Here is a 14,882-nt window from a genome sequence, read left to right as displayed (position 1 = left end):
TAAACTTTCGTTTCTTGTGTTTTTTATTCTATTGTTAATTTGGAGTAACACATGCTACATTAAAAAGTGCACATATTCTCCCTATATAAAGACTTATTGTGAGATAAATTAATACGTTTCCAGGGTCTAAATATTAATGATATGACCATAATCTTAAGGTCACGAGCAGCCTTCCCTTAATGTCTATCGGTTTGCTGTTGACAGTAATTTTGTGGGTACATTTTGTCACAAATTTGACCGCATATATTGTCTTACGTTACTTCGATATTCTTCTACAATGGTAAAAATATGCTCTTGCTCCGAAGCTCTGATTACGTTTGGTGGTAGCTATTCCATATTCATGAATCATCCTCTATAAATTCTATTAGGAGGCTGACGCTTTTGGTAATGTTAGGCTCAATTCTGATTACGTTTCCGCTGAGCAAAAACACTGCGCCTACTGCGTCAGCGATTCCGAGCCTAGTATAATTGTATCTGCTGTTTCCTCTCGCACCGACGAGCGAGCAGAATTACGACACTGTTTTTGCCATGGCACGAGTGATAGCAGCGCGGGAGACACGCGATGGACGTAATTATGACGTAGCCGAGTCCGTGAATTCTGACCGCAGGCGCGTCTGGGACAAACGCGACGCCAAGGAAACTTCAAAGATGGGACGAAAGAAGCAGTTCAGTATCATCTGCAGCCAAGGCGCTACAGCTGGCGCTACAATGGTTACATATTTGGATGTCGGATTAATTCCTGGACGTGAAAGGACACTTGCGGTTGCTCACAGTTGAGTAAAAGGGGTCCAAGAAAAACTCATGAAATCACTTGATGAAGAATTGCATGCTCAATTCAGAATAGGCAAGACTGTATCTTCTTTGGTGGACGCCAAGATTGCAATGAAGTTCTGTTAGATACCGATAACTCAAGTCATCAGTTTAAAAGCATTGCGAAAGAAGAGCACTAGACTGTTCACCTCGATCCAGTGGAGGATGTCTTTGCCATTTTACTCCCGAGAAAGTCCGCTGAAGCTATTGCTAGCCATCTTGAGTATTTTTTTTAGAAAAAAACAGCGTTGATAAAAGGAGTTATGGTGACTCAACGAATTTTTAATACTAATTGGAGGAGTCATGCGCTGGGCTGAGATAAAGTTGAATGGCAAACTCATTTGGTTGGTTTGTGGTCTTTAGACCACGAGCTACCTATGAGGCACTTGATCAAGCAGTCTAATCTGTAACTTTCTTTAATAACAAGTGGCGTGGTATGAACGACAACATGCTTATTAGTTCAACAGAACTGAAATAGATCCCTCATTTGTCAGGGTATCCTTTCCAGAGCCAATGTTTCCAATTAGTGACATTGTTGTCAAAACGCTGTCTAAAGATTAGGCTTAGCGTTGCCGGATAATTCAAGGTATAGGGACAGGTGCACTTGCAGCTGATCTGGCGTTATCATAAATTTCTCCTGTAAACCACTTTCGGTGGGTAATAACCACTTTCGGTGGGTAATAACTGTAACTTAAGTTTGTCATACATGGATTACAAAACATGCCCTTAAAGGTAACAACTTGAAGATGTTAGAACTGCTCGTGGAATACACTGTTGACGTTTTCTATCCCTGCTGGTTTTCAATAAAATCAAAGCTCTCCTGGATGCAAGGACCCCACCACTTCAAAATGATTCAAATGGCTCTGAGCACTAAGGAACTTAACATCTAAGGTCATTAGTCCCCTGGACTAAGAACGACTTAAACCCAACTAACATAAAGACATCACACACACACACACACACATCCATTCCCGAGACAGGATTCGAACCTACGGCCGCAGCAGCGGCGCGGTTCCGGACTGAAGCGCCTAGAACCGCTCGGCCACAGCGGCCAGCCCCACCACATCCTTTAGATGAAGTCAGTTGCAGATATTGTTGTGCCAACAATCCAACGTTCATTGTGGTTCGCATTTAGTGAAATGGTGCTACAGACACTTTTATGCTCCGAAAAGGAAGAAGATAGGACAACAGGGGCCCAAACGACTGAAAACTCAGAACGTTAGGAATTCGAAATTTTTTTCAAAAGCCAATGAAAGTTACAAAGTGGCCATGTTACGGACAGTCCATACAGAGCTGTATGAAAAAGTAGCAGAGGCCTCTGGCAAAGTGTATCCTCATGAGAAACGAGAATGACACATAGAGACCAGGAAGCAAGCAGAATAATGACGCCTAGAACGAATGTGTTATCAGAATTTGATAACAGAAACAGAATATATAGGAAATTATTTTAGTTCACTGAACCAAGTTTTGAGCCAAATTCCCCCTTTTCTAGGAAATTTCAATATACAGTATAATCAAGCGCAAATTTACCCGGCTAAAAGTTTATCAATGAGAAAACCATTTTAAATTATGTCACATTTTTGGACACCATAATTCACAATAATGACAAACATTATTTTTGCCCTCTAAAATGACACGCCCTGTTCTTACAATTATAAATCTCAGTTTCTCCAGTAAATAAGACCTTACACTGTCGTTCTTTGTTTGCGATATTCCACCCTTTAAAATGCCAACTGACACTACGTTCTCAAACGTGTTACATAACGCTGTATGAAGCTGACGAGACAATTTGTTTTCAGACATGGTACATATCGCTCTATGAAGATGGCGAGAGAGGGTTTCATGTTATAGCTATATGCGGCATTGCTGTGTTAAGAACGTTGTGCTCAAGTTTCATGTCAACTGCTGGAACTGCTGCAGATCTGTATATTGAGGGTTGGTGTGGTCCACAGCTGCCGGGTCAGGTGCTGGAGCCGGTGCTGTTCGTGGTGGTGGCGTACTGGCTGGTCGGCCTGCGGAACACCGTCTATGCCTTCACCATGACCGCCCTGATAGCCGTGCTCACGCAGAACGTCTCCACCGCCTGTGGTGAGTACTCTTCACGTCACCACGCCTGCCTTTCTTCAGGAGTAGACTTAAATCAGTTGGATACTAATGGGCCCATACGAGATAACTGCTGCCAACACACCCACAAGCGCAAACGTAGGCTTCCACGGCCGCAATCGTTTTCATAAATTCTGTCCAAAGTACGGTACGTGACAATGATATCACATTGTTTTATATATCAACGTTTCGATCACTGTTGTGAGTATGCTTCATCGGGGTGCTGTATTTACTTGGCACAGTTGCCGTAGCGTTGGTCTGTACAAAAACATGAGGACGCGCTCACACACCGAAAATTTTGTTCTCTGCAGACTAGTTTGATGCAGCTCTCCATGATAGTAACTCCTGTGCAAGCCTCTTTTTCTCTCCATAACTACCTCAGCACACATCCATTTCAATACGGTTCCTGCTGTCAAGCTTTGTTCTTCCTATGCAATTGTTATCCTAATCACCCAATCTGACGTCTCAGAAAGAGTTCTGTTAACTGCTCCGTTCTTTTCGTCAAGTTGTTCCTTTGCTTCGATTTTCTCCTAAGTTAGTTTCTGTAACTATTCATTAGTTACTCAATTTACTTCTGTAACATACAGATATCTTCTGTGAAATCACATTTCCAAACACCTATTCTTATTTGGACTTCTTTTCAGCCATGTTTCTCTTCAATACAAGACTATACTCCAGACTAACACTTTCACAAAAGACTTACTTACACTTAAATTTTTACTGTGTGTTAATAAATTTTTCTTTTTCAGAAACGAATTTCTTTCTGTTGCCAGTTTGTATTTTGTACCCTCTCGTCAGATATTTTGTTCCACCCAAATATCAAAACGGATCTACTACTTCTCGTTTGTCATTTCTTAATCTAATTCCCTCAGCAACGCATGATCTGATTCGCCTACCTTCCATTACCATTGTAATACTCTTACTCGTCCTATACTGCCTTTCAAGACCCTATCCACTACGTTAAATTGACATTCCAACATCATTGGCGGCTCTGTCGGAATTACATTGTCATTAGCAAATCTCAAACTCTTCATTTTTTCTCCCTGAATTTTAATTCCCTTACGAAATTTATCATCGGTTCCCTTTATTACGCGGATAATATTTTTGGTATAGCCACATGAATTCATAACGAAACACAGTGAGACAAACAGTGCTGTCTCTAGGTGAAAATGGTGAATGAGTTTGTGTTTTGTAACTAAAAGCAGATTATACAGTGAAAAGTAACAACATTCTATCTTACGCTACATGAATATGTAGATTCTCGTAACAAAACTTTGACTGTTCCCTCAAGTTCCATCACGGAAATCAAAGTAACGCAACAGGCGATCATGAATCCGTCTGTAGAAAGTGTTAAAGCCGTTGGATGATGAACGGTTTCTTCAAAACATGGCAAACAGAAATGAAATAACTTAAAAATATTGCATTAATTTAGTGGTTGACCTATGTAGCCTAATTTTCTTTTGAACAACATTGAACATCAATGCGTTGATGTGAGTACTATGCGATATCAACATGAAATATTTTGTTAGGATAAGATATCGTTGTTTGATTTCCATGTAAAGATGGTATCACATTCCGTGTTTTAGGATAAAGGAAATTTGGTAATGTGCTATTGTAAGTAAATAATGCAATGAAAAGTGGTTCAACATTCCAGTTTTTATTGCGTGATATCGTAGATTTCCGGGAAAACAGCGACTATTTCAATCTGAGGCACAATGAAAATCAAATTCACGTATCATGTCAATATACAGATGTAATGAAGCTATCTGACAAAGATTTGTTTCTTTGAAACTGATGTTTGCAAGTAATAATAAAATTACTTAAATACTGAATCAGCTTTTTTAATTGATAACTCTTACCAGAGTAAACTTTCCGTACGGTTCTTACCATGATTTGTCTTTCTAAACCTATCAGTTTCATTATTTTGTCTATGTTTACTATATATGTGATCTGTTATAATATTCGCGTTTCTTTGTTATTTAACTCTATCAGGATTTAGTTCTTATTATTGTGTGGAATGCTTTCCCTAGATCCGCAAGTGTTATGATGATATCCAGATTTTTTTCTTCGCCGTTCCTTCTATTATTATACGTAAGTTCAGAACTGCTTTTGTGTTATCTTTAGTTTTGGTGAAAATTTTTTGTGGTGTTCTGTATATTATTCCCTTTTAGAAACATGGATTGGCAAACAGATCTTTCGAAAGTTACTACGTTTATACTTTCGTATCTTCTTTGGCAGAGTAATGATAGCACTTTTACGTGAATTTGGTGGTAACCGTTCTGTTTCACAGGCTTTTGATATACAATTTATCGAATCATGATAGTTCACACTCGAATCATTATTTGTCATTTCAAACACTATTTGTACTACAGCATTACCTAATTCGTTCTACATCTCTCGCATCTTGCCGAGAGACCGCTAATCAAAGTCATGCATCCATTAGACGTATATCTTTCAATGTTTCTTCTGCTGTATAGAGGATTTGTACACCCACTAGGTAGGTTAGCATATCTGCTATCCCCTTTTGTAAATTTCTGTTGAATTTTCAGTACACGGAGTCTAATCTCACCTCGGATCGCCTCTTTTCCAGTTTCTTTACAAGTCTCTCCCATTCATTCTTACTTTAAGCACCCACAGACTGCATAACTTTCGCCCCCACGCTCCCGTGGATACCTTCCTGCCCACACTCACATTGCTGCGTCTAGGCGTTGTCCCTGGTGAGAGATATAAAACCTGTAAGATATTGTTTACGGCTCCTCGGACAGAGGCTAAGAATGGGCAGTTACAGATGTTCTCCGTTCGCAGGCTGGTTCTTCGCTGCGGCCTTCGAGTCGGTGTCCATCGCCATGACGTATCTGGTGCCCTTCGACTACGTTCTGATGATCACCTCCGGCGTCTTCATTAAACTTGGGTACGTGCGCTGCTGCAGCCACACGTTGCACTTGACCTGATTACCGTTCACAGAGTTGTCTACAACGTGTAAAAGTTCTCACAAACTGGGCTAAACTGCCAATTAAGGTAAAAGCTGTTTAGTTAATCAACTATATATGAGTTGAAATTTGTAGTTGTTATAACGTCAATTATAAAATTTGTGTTCCCCAACACAGTGCTAGCTGTGAAATTAAAAAAAAAAGAGAGAAAAAACGTGAAGATGGCATGAACTAGCGTCAAATTGCATGAAATGTACTACGTGATTGAATATGCAAATGTTGGCTTTTCACGGCAATCACACCAAGTAGGAAGGACTACATCTACACTACATCTGCCATCTACACTGCTCAATCGCATTAATGTGGCCTCCTATGAAAAGCCTGAGCAACCACTTTTTGCAGCAGGAGGCATGCAGGAAGAGAATCAGTGAGGTTCTGGAAGGTACCGACAGAGATGTGAAGTCATACCAGCTCCAGTGGTATGGTCAGCAGCACTAGATTTCTTAATTGAGGTCCATTGCGCGAACAGTCTAAACGGGATAGCCCCACAGATTCTCGACTGGGCTAAAATCCGGGGGGTTAGTTGGCCAGGGGAGTGCAGTAAAATCGTTATTGTGCCCTTCGAGCTACGCATTTATACTGCCAGTTATTGGCACGTTGTATTGTCCAGGTGGTGGATGCCATGCTTAAGATAAAATATATGGGTACAGGGGTTATCACGATTTTCAAATATAGGTGCCTACTTGTGTTGATCCATTGTGATTTCCAGAATGACGAGATCACCCGGGGAATGCCCTCTATCCGAACGCTTCTGAGGATATTGGAGTTTAATTGCTTTCAGGCGTTTTACATTGTACACGCCCACGCCCGTCTGTCCGATGAAGCTTAAAATGTGATTAATATGAAAAGACCTCCTGTCAGCATTCAGTGGACGTCCTTCGACGTTCGTCACCGAAGAACAGCAGTCAGGATGGGTGCATGAACCAGGCACCTGTTGCGGTAGCTCATGTACTGTAAATGTAAATGTCGTGTGGCTAGGGCTTCCCGTCGGATAGGCTGTTCGCCGGATGCAAGTCTTTCTATTTGACGCCACTTCGATGACTTGCCCTTCGATGGCGATGAAATGATGATGATTAGGACAACACAACACCCAGTCCCAGAGCGAAAAACATCTCTGACCCAGCCGGGAATCGAACTCGACCCTTCGGACTGACATTCTGTTGCGGTGCCCACTTTTCTTTTTTTTTAATTTTTATTTTAGTTTATTTTTATATAAATGGACAACAGGAAGGCCATTCCTCTTCGGCTACATAAACAGGATAATAGGAAGTCGTTCCGTTACGACAAAGGATGCTCCATACTATAGCCCGCTGCGAATTTTTGGCTGACTGTCGTCTCGTTGCTGTGTTGTTACCGTTGTTTGTTCAATCTCATAAAAAAAGGAACTGGGAAGAGGTGCTATGGTTATCTTCTCATGTCATCGATAATCCAGCTGCGAGGAGGATTATGGAATGCTCTCCAAAGAAAATTAGGAAAATATTGCCTATATTTAGAGTTCTTGGCGATCACACAATGTCGTTCGTTGAGCTAATACCAAAAATCTAGTACTGTCTTTTCACCATTACCGAATAGGTAGTGAACAGCGTGACCGCTGATCCACGCCACAGAGTTCGTTTATGCTCTTGGGAAATACATCTCATCGGGGAAAAGAAGTGATCGGGTAGTTCTCCTGTCGGGAGTATTGCGTGTGAGAAAAGCCAATATCTGACGCACCAAATACCAAACGTCCTTTGCCGACCCGCATTCGAAACTATGTTCATCCGTGTCAATCACTTGGCATGTTTCTTTTATATTTAGTAAAATTGAACTTTGGTATTTATTCCTGTATAAAGTATGTGCTGTGAAAGCTGAGTTGTAGCATGCGTATCGAAACTCACTGGTATGAATCTTTAACTTTAAACAACAGTTAGTCGTGTTTGATTAAAGTACCCAAGGAAAACACCGGCACCGTAAGATCAACAGGTCATATTTGTTGCGTTTGGGTCGCCTAACCATGGGAAATTTGCAGCACAATTAACGGATGGATGAAAATGAAGGTGTAGTGTAACAGCTTTTTATCTGCTCTTTATGATGCACTCAATGCACATACAATTGGCGAGGACCATGTTTTCTCCAAAATACCTAGACAAGTTTCACAATATGATGCTAATACTGGGGAGAGGGGGGATCGAGTTATGTGGAAGGCTGTATCGAGAGAGCGCAGCATGATTTCCTCATCTGGGCAGCTCACGAATTCAGATTTATCGAGACAAAAAGACCAAAAATTATTAGCAGATAGGCAACAAAACTCGCTTGGCAGGACAGGTAAGTTGTCAACTGCTGAGAATATGGATCTGGCTAACACAACTGCGACACATACATTTTGCCAAAAATCAGCTAGTTGCGCCAGTCAGCACCAGATAGTGGCTGGAAGTCAAAAAGTCCAGAAAATTCCTCTTTCTGTCCTTAATTCACAGCTTTCATGAAACTCCACAGGGACGACTCAGTACTGTTCCCAATATGACGGTCCCGAACATGGTTTAATTCTCGTGGAGAAAAAAAAAAAAAAAAAAAAAAAAAAAACAGGAGAACACCTGAGAAACTTCAGAGTATTGGTGTATAGAACGCACTTCAACAAACAAATTGTTGACGATGCCCCAGAGCAGTGTCCCACCAATTGGTAATTCTTCGCAAAAGCACGGTGTCGGGAGCGATGCTTTTGAATGGATACACAAAAAATTTGGAACGACTTACTTTCTTACGCCTCTCGGGCAGCTCCAATGCGTCCCATCTTTTGACGTTTGTATAGAAAATTCGAAAAGGTCATACCCAATTATTCTCCGGGTATTGCAGTGGCGGCAAGGTGGTCCCTGCACTTAGTGATGTCGGGCACCGGCTCCACTTCCACATGCCTACTCAACTTCACAGGGCTGCTTGCCTCTCCTAATGACACTCACCGACCACCTTCTGCCGAAAACAGGAAACTAGAGGGGATTGCGAGTGCACCTTGCAAGCAAGAAAAGCTAAAACCTTCCCTCCCAGGTAAACTTTCCAATACTCTAAATACACTGAAGAGCCAAAGAAGCTGTCACACCTGCCTAATATCCTGCAGAGTACGCAGAAGTGGCGCCACACGACGTGGCGTGGACTCGACTGATGTCTGAAGTGCAGCTGGAGGAAAATGACACCATGAATCCTGCGGGACTGTCCATAAATCCATAAAAGTACGAGGGGGAGGAAATCTCTTCTGAATAGCACATTGCAAGGCATCTGATATGCTCAATAATTTTCATGTCTGGGTATTTCTGGCCAGCAGAAGTGTTTAAACTAGTAAGAGTGTTGCTGGATCCACTCTGAAGCAATTATGGATGTGTGGGGTGTCGCATTGTCCTACTGGCATTGCCCAAGTACGTCGGAATGAACTAAGGACATGAATGTATTTTAGCCGCGCATGGAATCCTTGCGGTCTAAGGCAATCTTGCCACGATTCGCGCGGCTTTCCCCGTCGGAGCTTCGGGTCCTCCCTTGGGCATGGGTGAGTGTGTGTTGTCCTTAGCGTAAGTCAGATTAAGTAGTGTGTAAGCCTAGGGACCGATGACCTCAGCAGTTTGGTCCCGTAGAACGTGCCACCAGTTTAAAAAAAATGAATGCATTCAGATGATCAGACAGGACGCTTACGTACGTGTCACCTGTCATAGTCGTATCTAGACGTATCACGGCTCCTATATCACTCCAACTGCACACGCCCCACACCTTTACCGAGCCTCCGCCAGATTGAACAGTCCCAAGTTGGAATACAGTGTCCGTGGATTCAAGAGGTTGTCTCCATACCCATGCACTCCCATATGCATGATAGAATGTGAAACAAATTCGTCAGAACAGGTAACATATTTCCAGTCATCGACAGTCCAGTGTCGGTGTTGACGGGCCCAGGCGATGCGTAAAGCTTTCTATGGTGCAGTTATCAAGGTTACACGAGTGGGCCTCCGTCTCTGAAAGCCATATCGATGATATTTAGTTGAATAATTGTTGATGGCCCAGCATTGAAACCTGAAGCAATTTGCGGAAGCGGTGAACTTCTGTCACACTGAACGATCCTCTTCAGTCGTCGTTGGTCCCTTCTTGCAGAATCTTTCACCGGTCGCAGCGATATCGAAGATTTGATGTTTTACCGGATTCCTGATATTCACGGTACATTCGTGAAATGGTCGTACGAGAAAATACGCACTTCATCGCTACATCGGAAATGCTGTGTCCTATCGCTCGTGCACCGACCCTAACACTATGTTGAAACATACTTCAATCTTGATAACCTGCCATTGTAGTAGCAGTAACCTATCTAACAACTGCGACAGACATTTGATGTCTTATATAAGCGTTGTGGACCGCAGCGCCGTATTCAGCCTGTTTACATATCTCTGTATGCCTATACCAGTTTCTCTGGCGCCTCAGAGTAATATAACCACGAAATAATTGCATAAAAATGAAACAAAATCGCGTAGTAATATGTGACAGTCATTTTACAATATGTAATATCTATCCCAAAACCTGGTTATTCAGTTATTGTCCGACAGTGGGCCTATAAACTGAAACACAGTTGAAAATATCAACAACTATCATAGGACATATGTAGTATTTCTATTTACACACCCTTGTTTTCACGTTCCTATGTTATATGTGTTATAGCATACACTGTTTCGACATCTCCATTTGCTGATACATAACTCCCTATGTACTTAGCCACTCTGTCAGGTTTATTGCTTTAATAGGCATGTTATAGACATCTTTTATTGATGTGTAAATCATTCCTATGTAAAGCAAGGTGAAATACTTCAATGGAATATGAGGAACATTGTCTATTTGAGGACAGTATTTAAGAAGGTTCGTATTGTTTGAGGTTAAACAAATTGTTTATATGATGACCGAGTGTCAAAAGTGTCACATTACGAATACTGACAAGCGACAGTAATGTATCTAGGTTACTCTGTATGTTACCCATATTTGTACAAATGATGATTATGTGTAAAGAGCAAAGAATAGCACATATTTACAACAGGTATTACTGAGGCTGCTAACGCTCTCATACACTTCTCAGCACATCTTATCACTGAATGAAGTAGGTTTTAGATGCATCCTCAATGATTCATTTCCAGGTAAATAGGCTTTGAGGCAAAAGATCTCATTTTTTAGCTGTCTCATAATCATCAGAAATGGAAAACGATTAGAGGCCAGCGTAATCTTCAGAACACGGAATACGATTGCTAAAATGAACTTCACAGTTGTATTCCCCACTAGTGAGTATCAAAAAATCTATATATATTTCAAATTCATAAAGGAACTCATTCAGCTTTTCAAAACTCTCTAGTGAAAGTCATGATTCTTTTACAGTATGTATTTAATAAAATAAACGAAATACGACTACAATGTGATACACAAAGTGAATTCCTATAATAACAAAAGTAGTATTTGGTGTAATTACATGTTTACCAATATTTCTGTCCGTTAATGTATTATATACGATTTTTCTTGCAGTTTACTTCCAAACAATGATATTACAAATATTTACAGGATATCGAACTACAGGAAGAAGAAACAAAAATTCTGTTTTTTTTCTGTATATGAAAAGGCGTTATTGATACGAATATTATTATATTTCGATGTCTTCAGCTAAGTAATTTTATTTTTATGTTATTCTAAACCACTGTCAGTTAGCCATATAGAAATGTTTACAACGGTGGCTTGGGTTATCTAGGCATTTAATTCTAAGTTACATACTGTTGGGAAATTTCGTGCTTCTTAAGACGGTATGTCAATTATTATCCGCACATAAGTTGTAAAATTTTATTGTAATCAAATAGGAAACTTACAAGAACATCATTTTTCGACATAGTCTCCTTGCGTTTCAACGCACTTGGTCCATCGTTGTACAAGCTTCCTGATGCCCTTACAGAAGAAGGTCCTCGGTTGAGCTGCGAGCCAGGAGAATGAACCAAACAAATGATAGTCAGAAGGGCAAGATCGGAACTATATGGAGGATGATCCAGTACTTCAAATTTTAGTTTCTAGGGCGTTTCAGCAGTGTGGCCAGCAGTATGCGGACGGGCATTGTCGCAAACAATACACCTCACGACAGCAAACCTCGGCGTCTGCTTCGAATTGCAAGCTTTAGCGTGGCAGTAAGCATCTCACTGTAACCTACACTGTTTGTTGTGCTCCTTTCCCCAAAATACTCCAGTACTGGACCTTGTGCGTCCTAAAAAACGTAAGCATCAGTTTTTCTGCAGGCGATTGGGTCTTGAACTTTTTATTGCATGGCTACTTTGGATGTTTCCATTCCATACTCTGCTGTTTACTCTTAGGGTCGTAATGATGGATCAATGTTTCGTCACCAGTAATGATCCTATCTAAGAAGTTGTCCCCTTTGTTACCATAGCTGTCCAAATGCTTTTTGCAGATGCCGAAGCGCGTTTTTTTGATGGAACAGTGTGAGTTGTTTTGGAAACCATCTTGCACAAACTTTATGAAAGTCAAGTCTGTTGTGGATGATTTCGTAGGCAGAACTGTGAGTAATTAGCAGACGATGTGCCACTTCGTCAGTAGTTAATCGTCTATATAAGAGAATCATTTCACGTGAACGCTCAATGGTTTCTTCATTTGTGGCGGTAAATGGTCGTCCGGCTCCTTCATCGTGCGTTACACTTGTGCGACCATTTCGGAATTTTTTAGTCCAGTCGTAGACACTCCGTTGTGGCAAAACACTGTTCCCGTACTGTACCCCAAGTCTTCCTTGAATTTCGGCCCCTGATACGCATTCCGACCACAAAAAACGAATCACTGAACGTTCCTCTTCTTTGTTGGAAACAGACCGCGGAGAAGCCGTGATTAACAGCATGACAGTGATAATGAAATTAACCAGACAGCTTGAAAATTGCAAAGATATAACAACAACTAAACAAAGTATGCGTCATCAGCATAAAACGACAGTACTGCCAAAATAAACAAGAATATAACTAAATTGCGGGTAATAATTGACTTACCCTCGTATTATTAGCTCTTTTGTTTTCTGTTGATATATTGGCATCTTCAAACAGTTTATTTAGCTGTGGCAAATGAACTAGTTACAGATAATCAGCAACTTATTATTTGCTGTTCATGGTTATGTGTGATCCAGTGTTTCATTTTGTTATATATCGGCAAGAATTTGTTGAGTGTGTCTAATTCATACTTTCAGTTAAGCTGTAGGTTGTAATTAAAGCAAATACCGCACAAAATATTATCAAGGAATGTAGCTGGTATTTATGTGTAATCAAAACATAACTTTAAACTGTAATGAATCACCTGTGAATTTTATGGCATGAGTGATTCACATCTTGTGCAGAATAATAGTTCAAGGAATTCCCAAAAAGACTCTCGTATAATCCATGTAACGTGAGCCTGCATGTGCAATTTTTAGAGTTAGATATAATGGACTAGCTTTATAACTTTGTACACATAAATTCATTGTATTGTCATTTTAAATTCATTGTTTTGAGTTGGTTTTTTTCAGTTCACTTGAAGTAGCCTACATGCCAGGCTATCAAGTTTATCGCCCACCTCCTTCCTAGAACTTACACTTGTGCTTGGGTTGTGGCGAGAGAAGGAATGAAGATCAGAAGTTGTTATTCCTTGATGAATAGGTTGTTATCAATAACATTATGTTTAACAAGGGAATTAACATACACCCTATTGCATTTGTGGTGATTGATCTCATGAATGTTAATAGCAACTTGTTTAACTTTCATTCTAGAAAACGTAGATAAATTTCATGTTATTCTTAACCTTCGATTCGTTTTAACTGGGCAAACAGTCATATGATATGTGCCTCAAACACAGGGATCTACTGTTGCAGGTCCATTCCTATGCTGGTGGGATGGATGAAGTACCTGTCGTGGCTCATGTACTCCAACGAGGCATTCTCCATCATCCAGTGGCAAGGCATCACCAACATCAGTAAGGACACAGATATATTAGCATGTATTTAGTGGAATAGAACACGACAGATCGGAGGCAGCGGTTACTGATTTGTCACTGTTTCACAACTATTTCGAATTACATTTTTAAATCAAGTCAGCCAAGTCTTCAATGCCCATAAACAGGCTACAGTACACTTAGCACCGTTTTCAGCGTTAATGACACTGGTATGTGAAACACACTGAACTTAACAGAAATGGGTGTACACACCAGGAATGGTCAGATTTTAGATTTATAATCTACAGAATCGTTGACCAAAATCAGCATACGAGTGCGCTATGTTTTGGTGAAGATTGTGATAAATGAACTAGAGTACAATATTATCAGAAACATCTGCTGGATACTATATAGCGTGACACAGGAGTAATGGCCGATTTCATGGTCATGGCATGAACGATCATTCGAAACAAAACGTCTAGTAAACATTACTCCAAAATGCATACCTTAAAAGCTATGAACTCTATGCTGTGAAACAAGTCTGCTGTAAACCACCTCTTTCATTTTCGTATTTAGGGGAAGGTAGCATGGAGAAAAGTAAGAAGAAACTACCTAGTAAATCTAAGTCGTAAAGTACAAACCTCAAGAACCATTAGAACTTCTTCAGTAGAGTAGCTGCGTTTTACAGTAAGAAAAATGAACAGCTGCTCATAGCTTTTAAAGTATGCATTTTAGATGCCACGTTTGCTAGATTTTCATTTTTTCTCCTTCGAATGCTCGTTTGTGTGGTGACTCTGAATAACGACCCTTCTTCCCGGGACACCGTGTATTCTGAAGTATCTTTGAGCCTGTTTTTCTAGATGAAACTGCACCTTTCAATTTCTCGTCATTTATTACTTTTGTTCAAAAATTTTCTCGTCTTTTCTCCATATCTCTGTTTTGTTCATCAGACAATGTCAGGTTCTGCTTTTTAGTTGTCCTCTTTAGAACTGCTTGCCGTTATCTCACTTCACTTTCTCAAACATTTTTCTAACACTGTTTCATGTTCTTGTA

General features: G+C 40.5%; 1 protein-coding gene across 1 annotated transcript in view; it reads left to right on the top strand.

Annotated features, from left to right (window-relative positions):
- LOC126354789 (protein scarlet-like) overlaps window positions 1-14,882 on the top strand; it is a 344,992-nt gene that overhangs the window by 306,466 nt on the left and 23,644 nt on the right. The window contains exons 11-13 of the mRNA XM_050004699.1: window positions 2,763-2,898; window positions 5,719-5,824; window positions 13,771-13,871. Coding sequence (XP_049860656.1) covers window positions 2,763-2,898; window positions 5,719-5,824; window positions 13,771-13,871 — 343 coding nt within the window. The remainder of the gene's footprint in view (window positions 1-2,762; window positions 2,899-5,718; window positions 5,825-13,770; window positions 13,872-14,882) is intronic.

This window comes from Schistocerca gregaria, chromosome 3, assembly GCF_023897955.1.
Source record: "Schistocerca gregaria isolate iqSchGreg1 chromosome 3, iqSchGreg1.2, whole genome shotgun sequence".
Lineage (NCBI taxonomy): Eukaryota > Metazoa > Arthropoda > Insecta > Orthoptera > Acrididae > Schistocerca > Schistocerca gregaria.
Note: the sequence above shows the minus strand (reverse complement) of the source record. Positions and strands in the feature narration are given on the sequence as shown.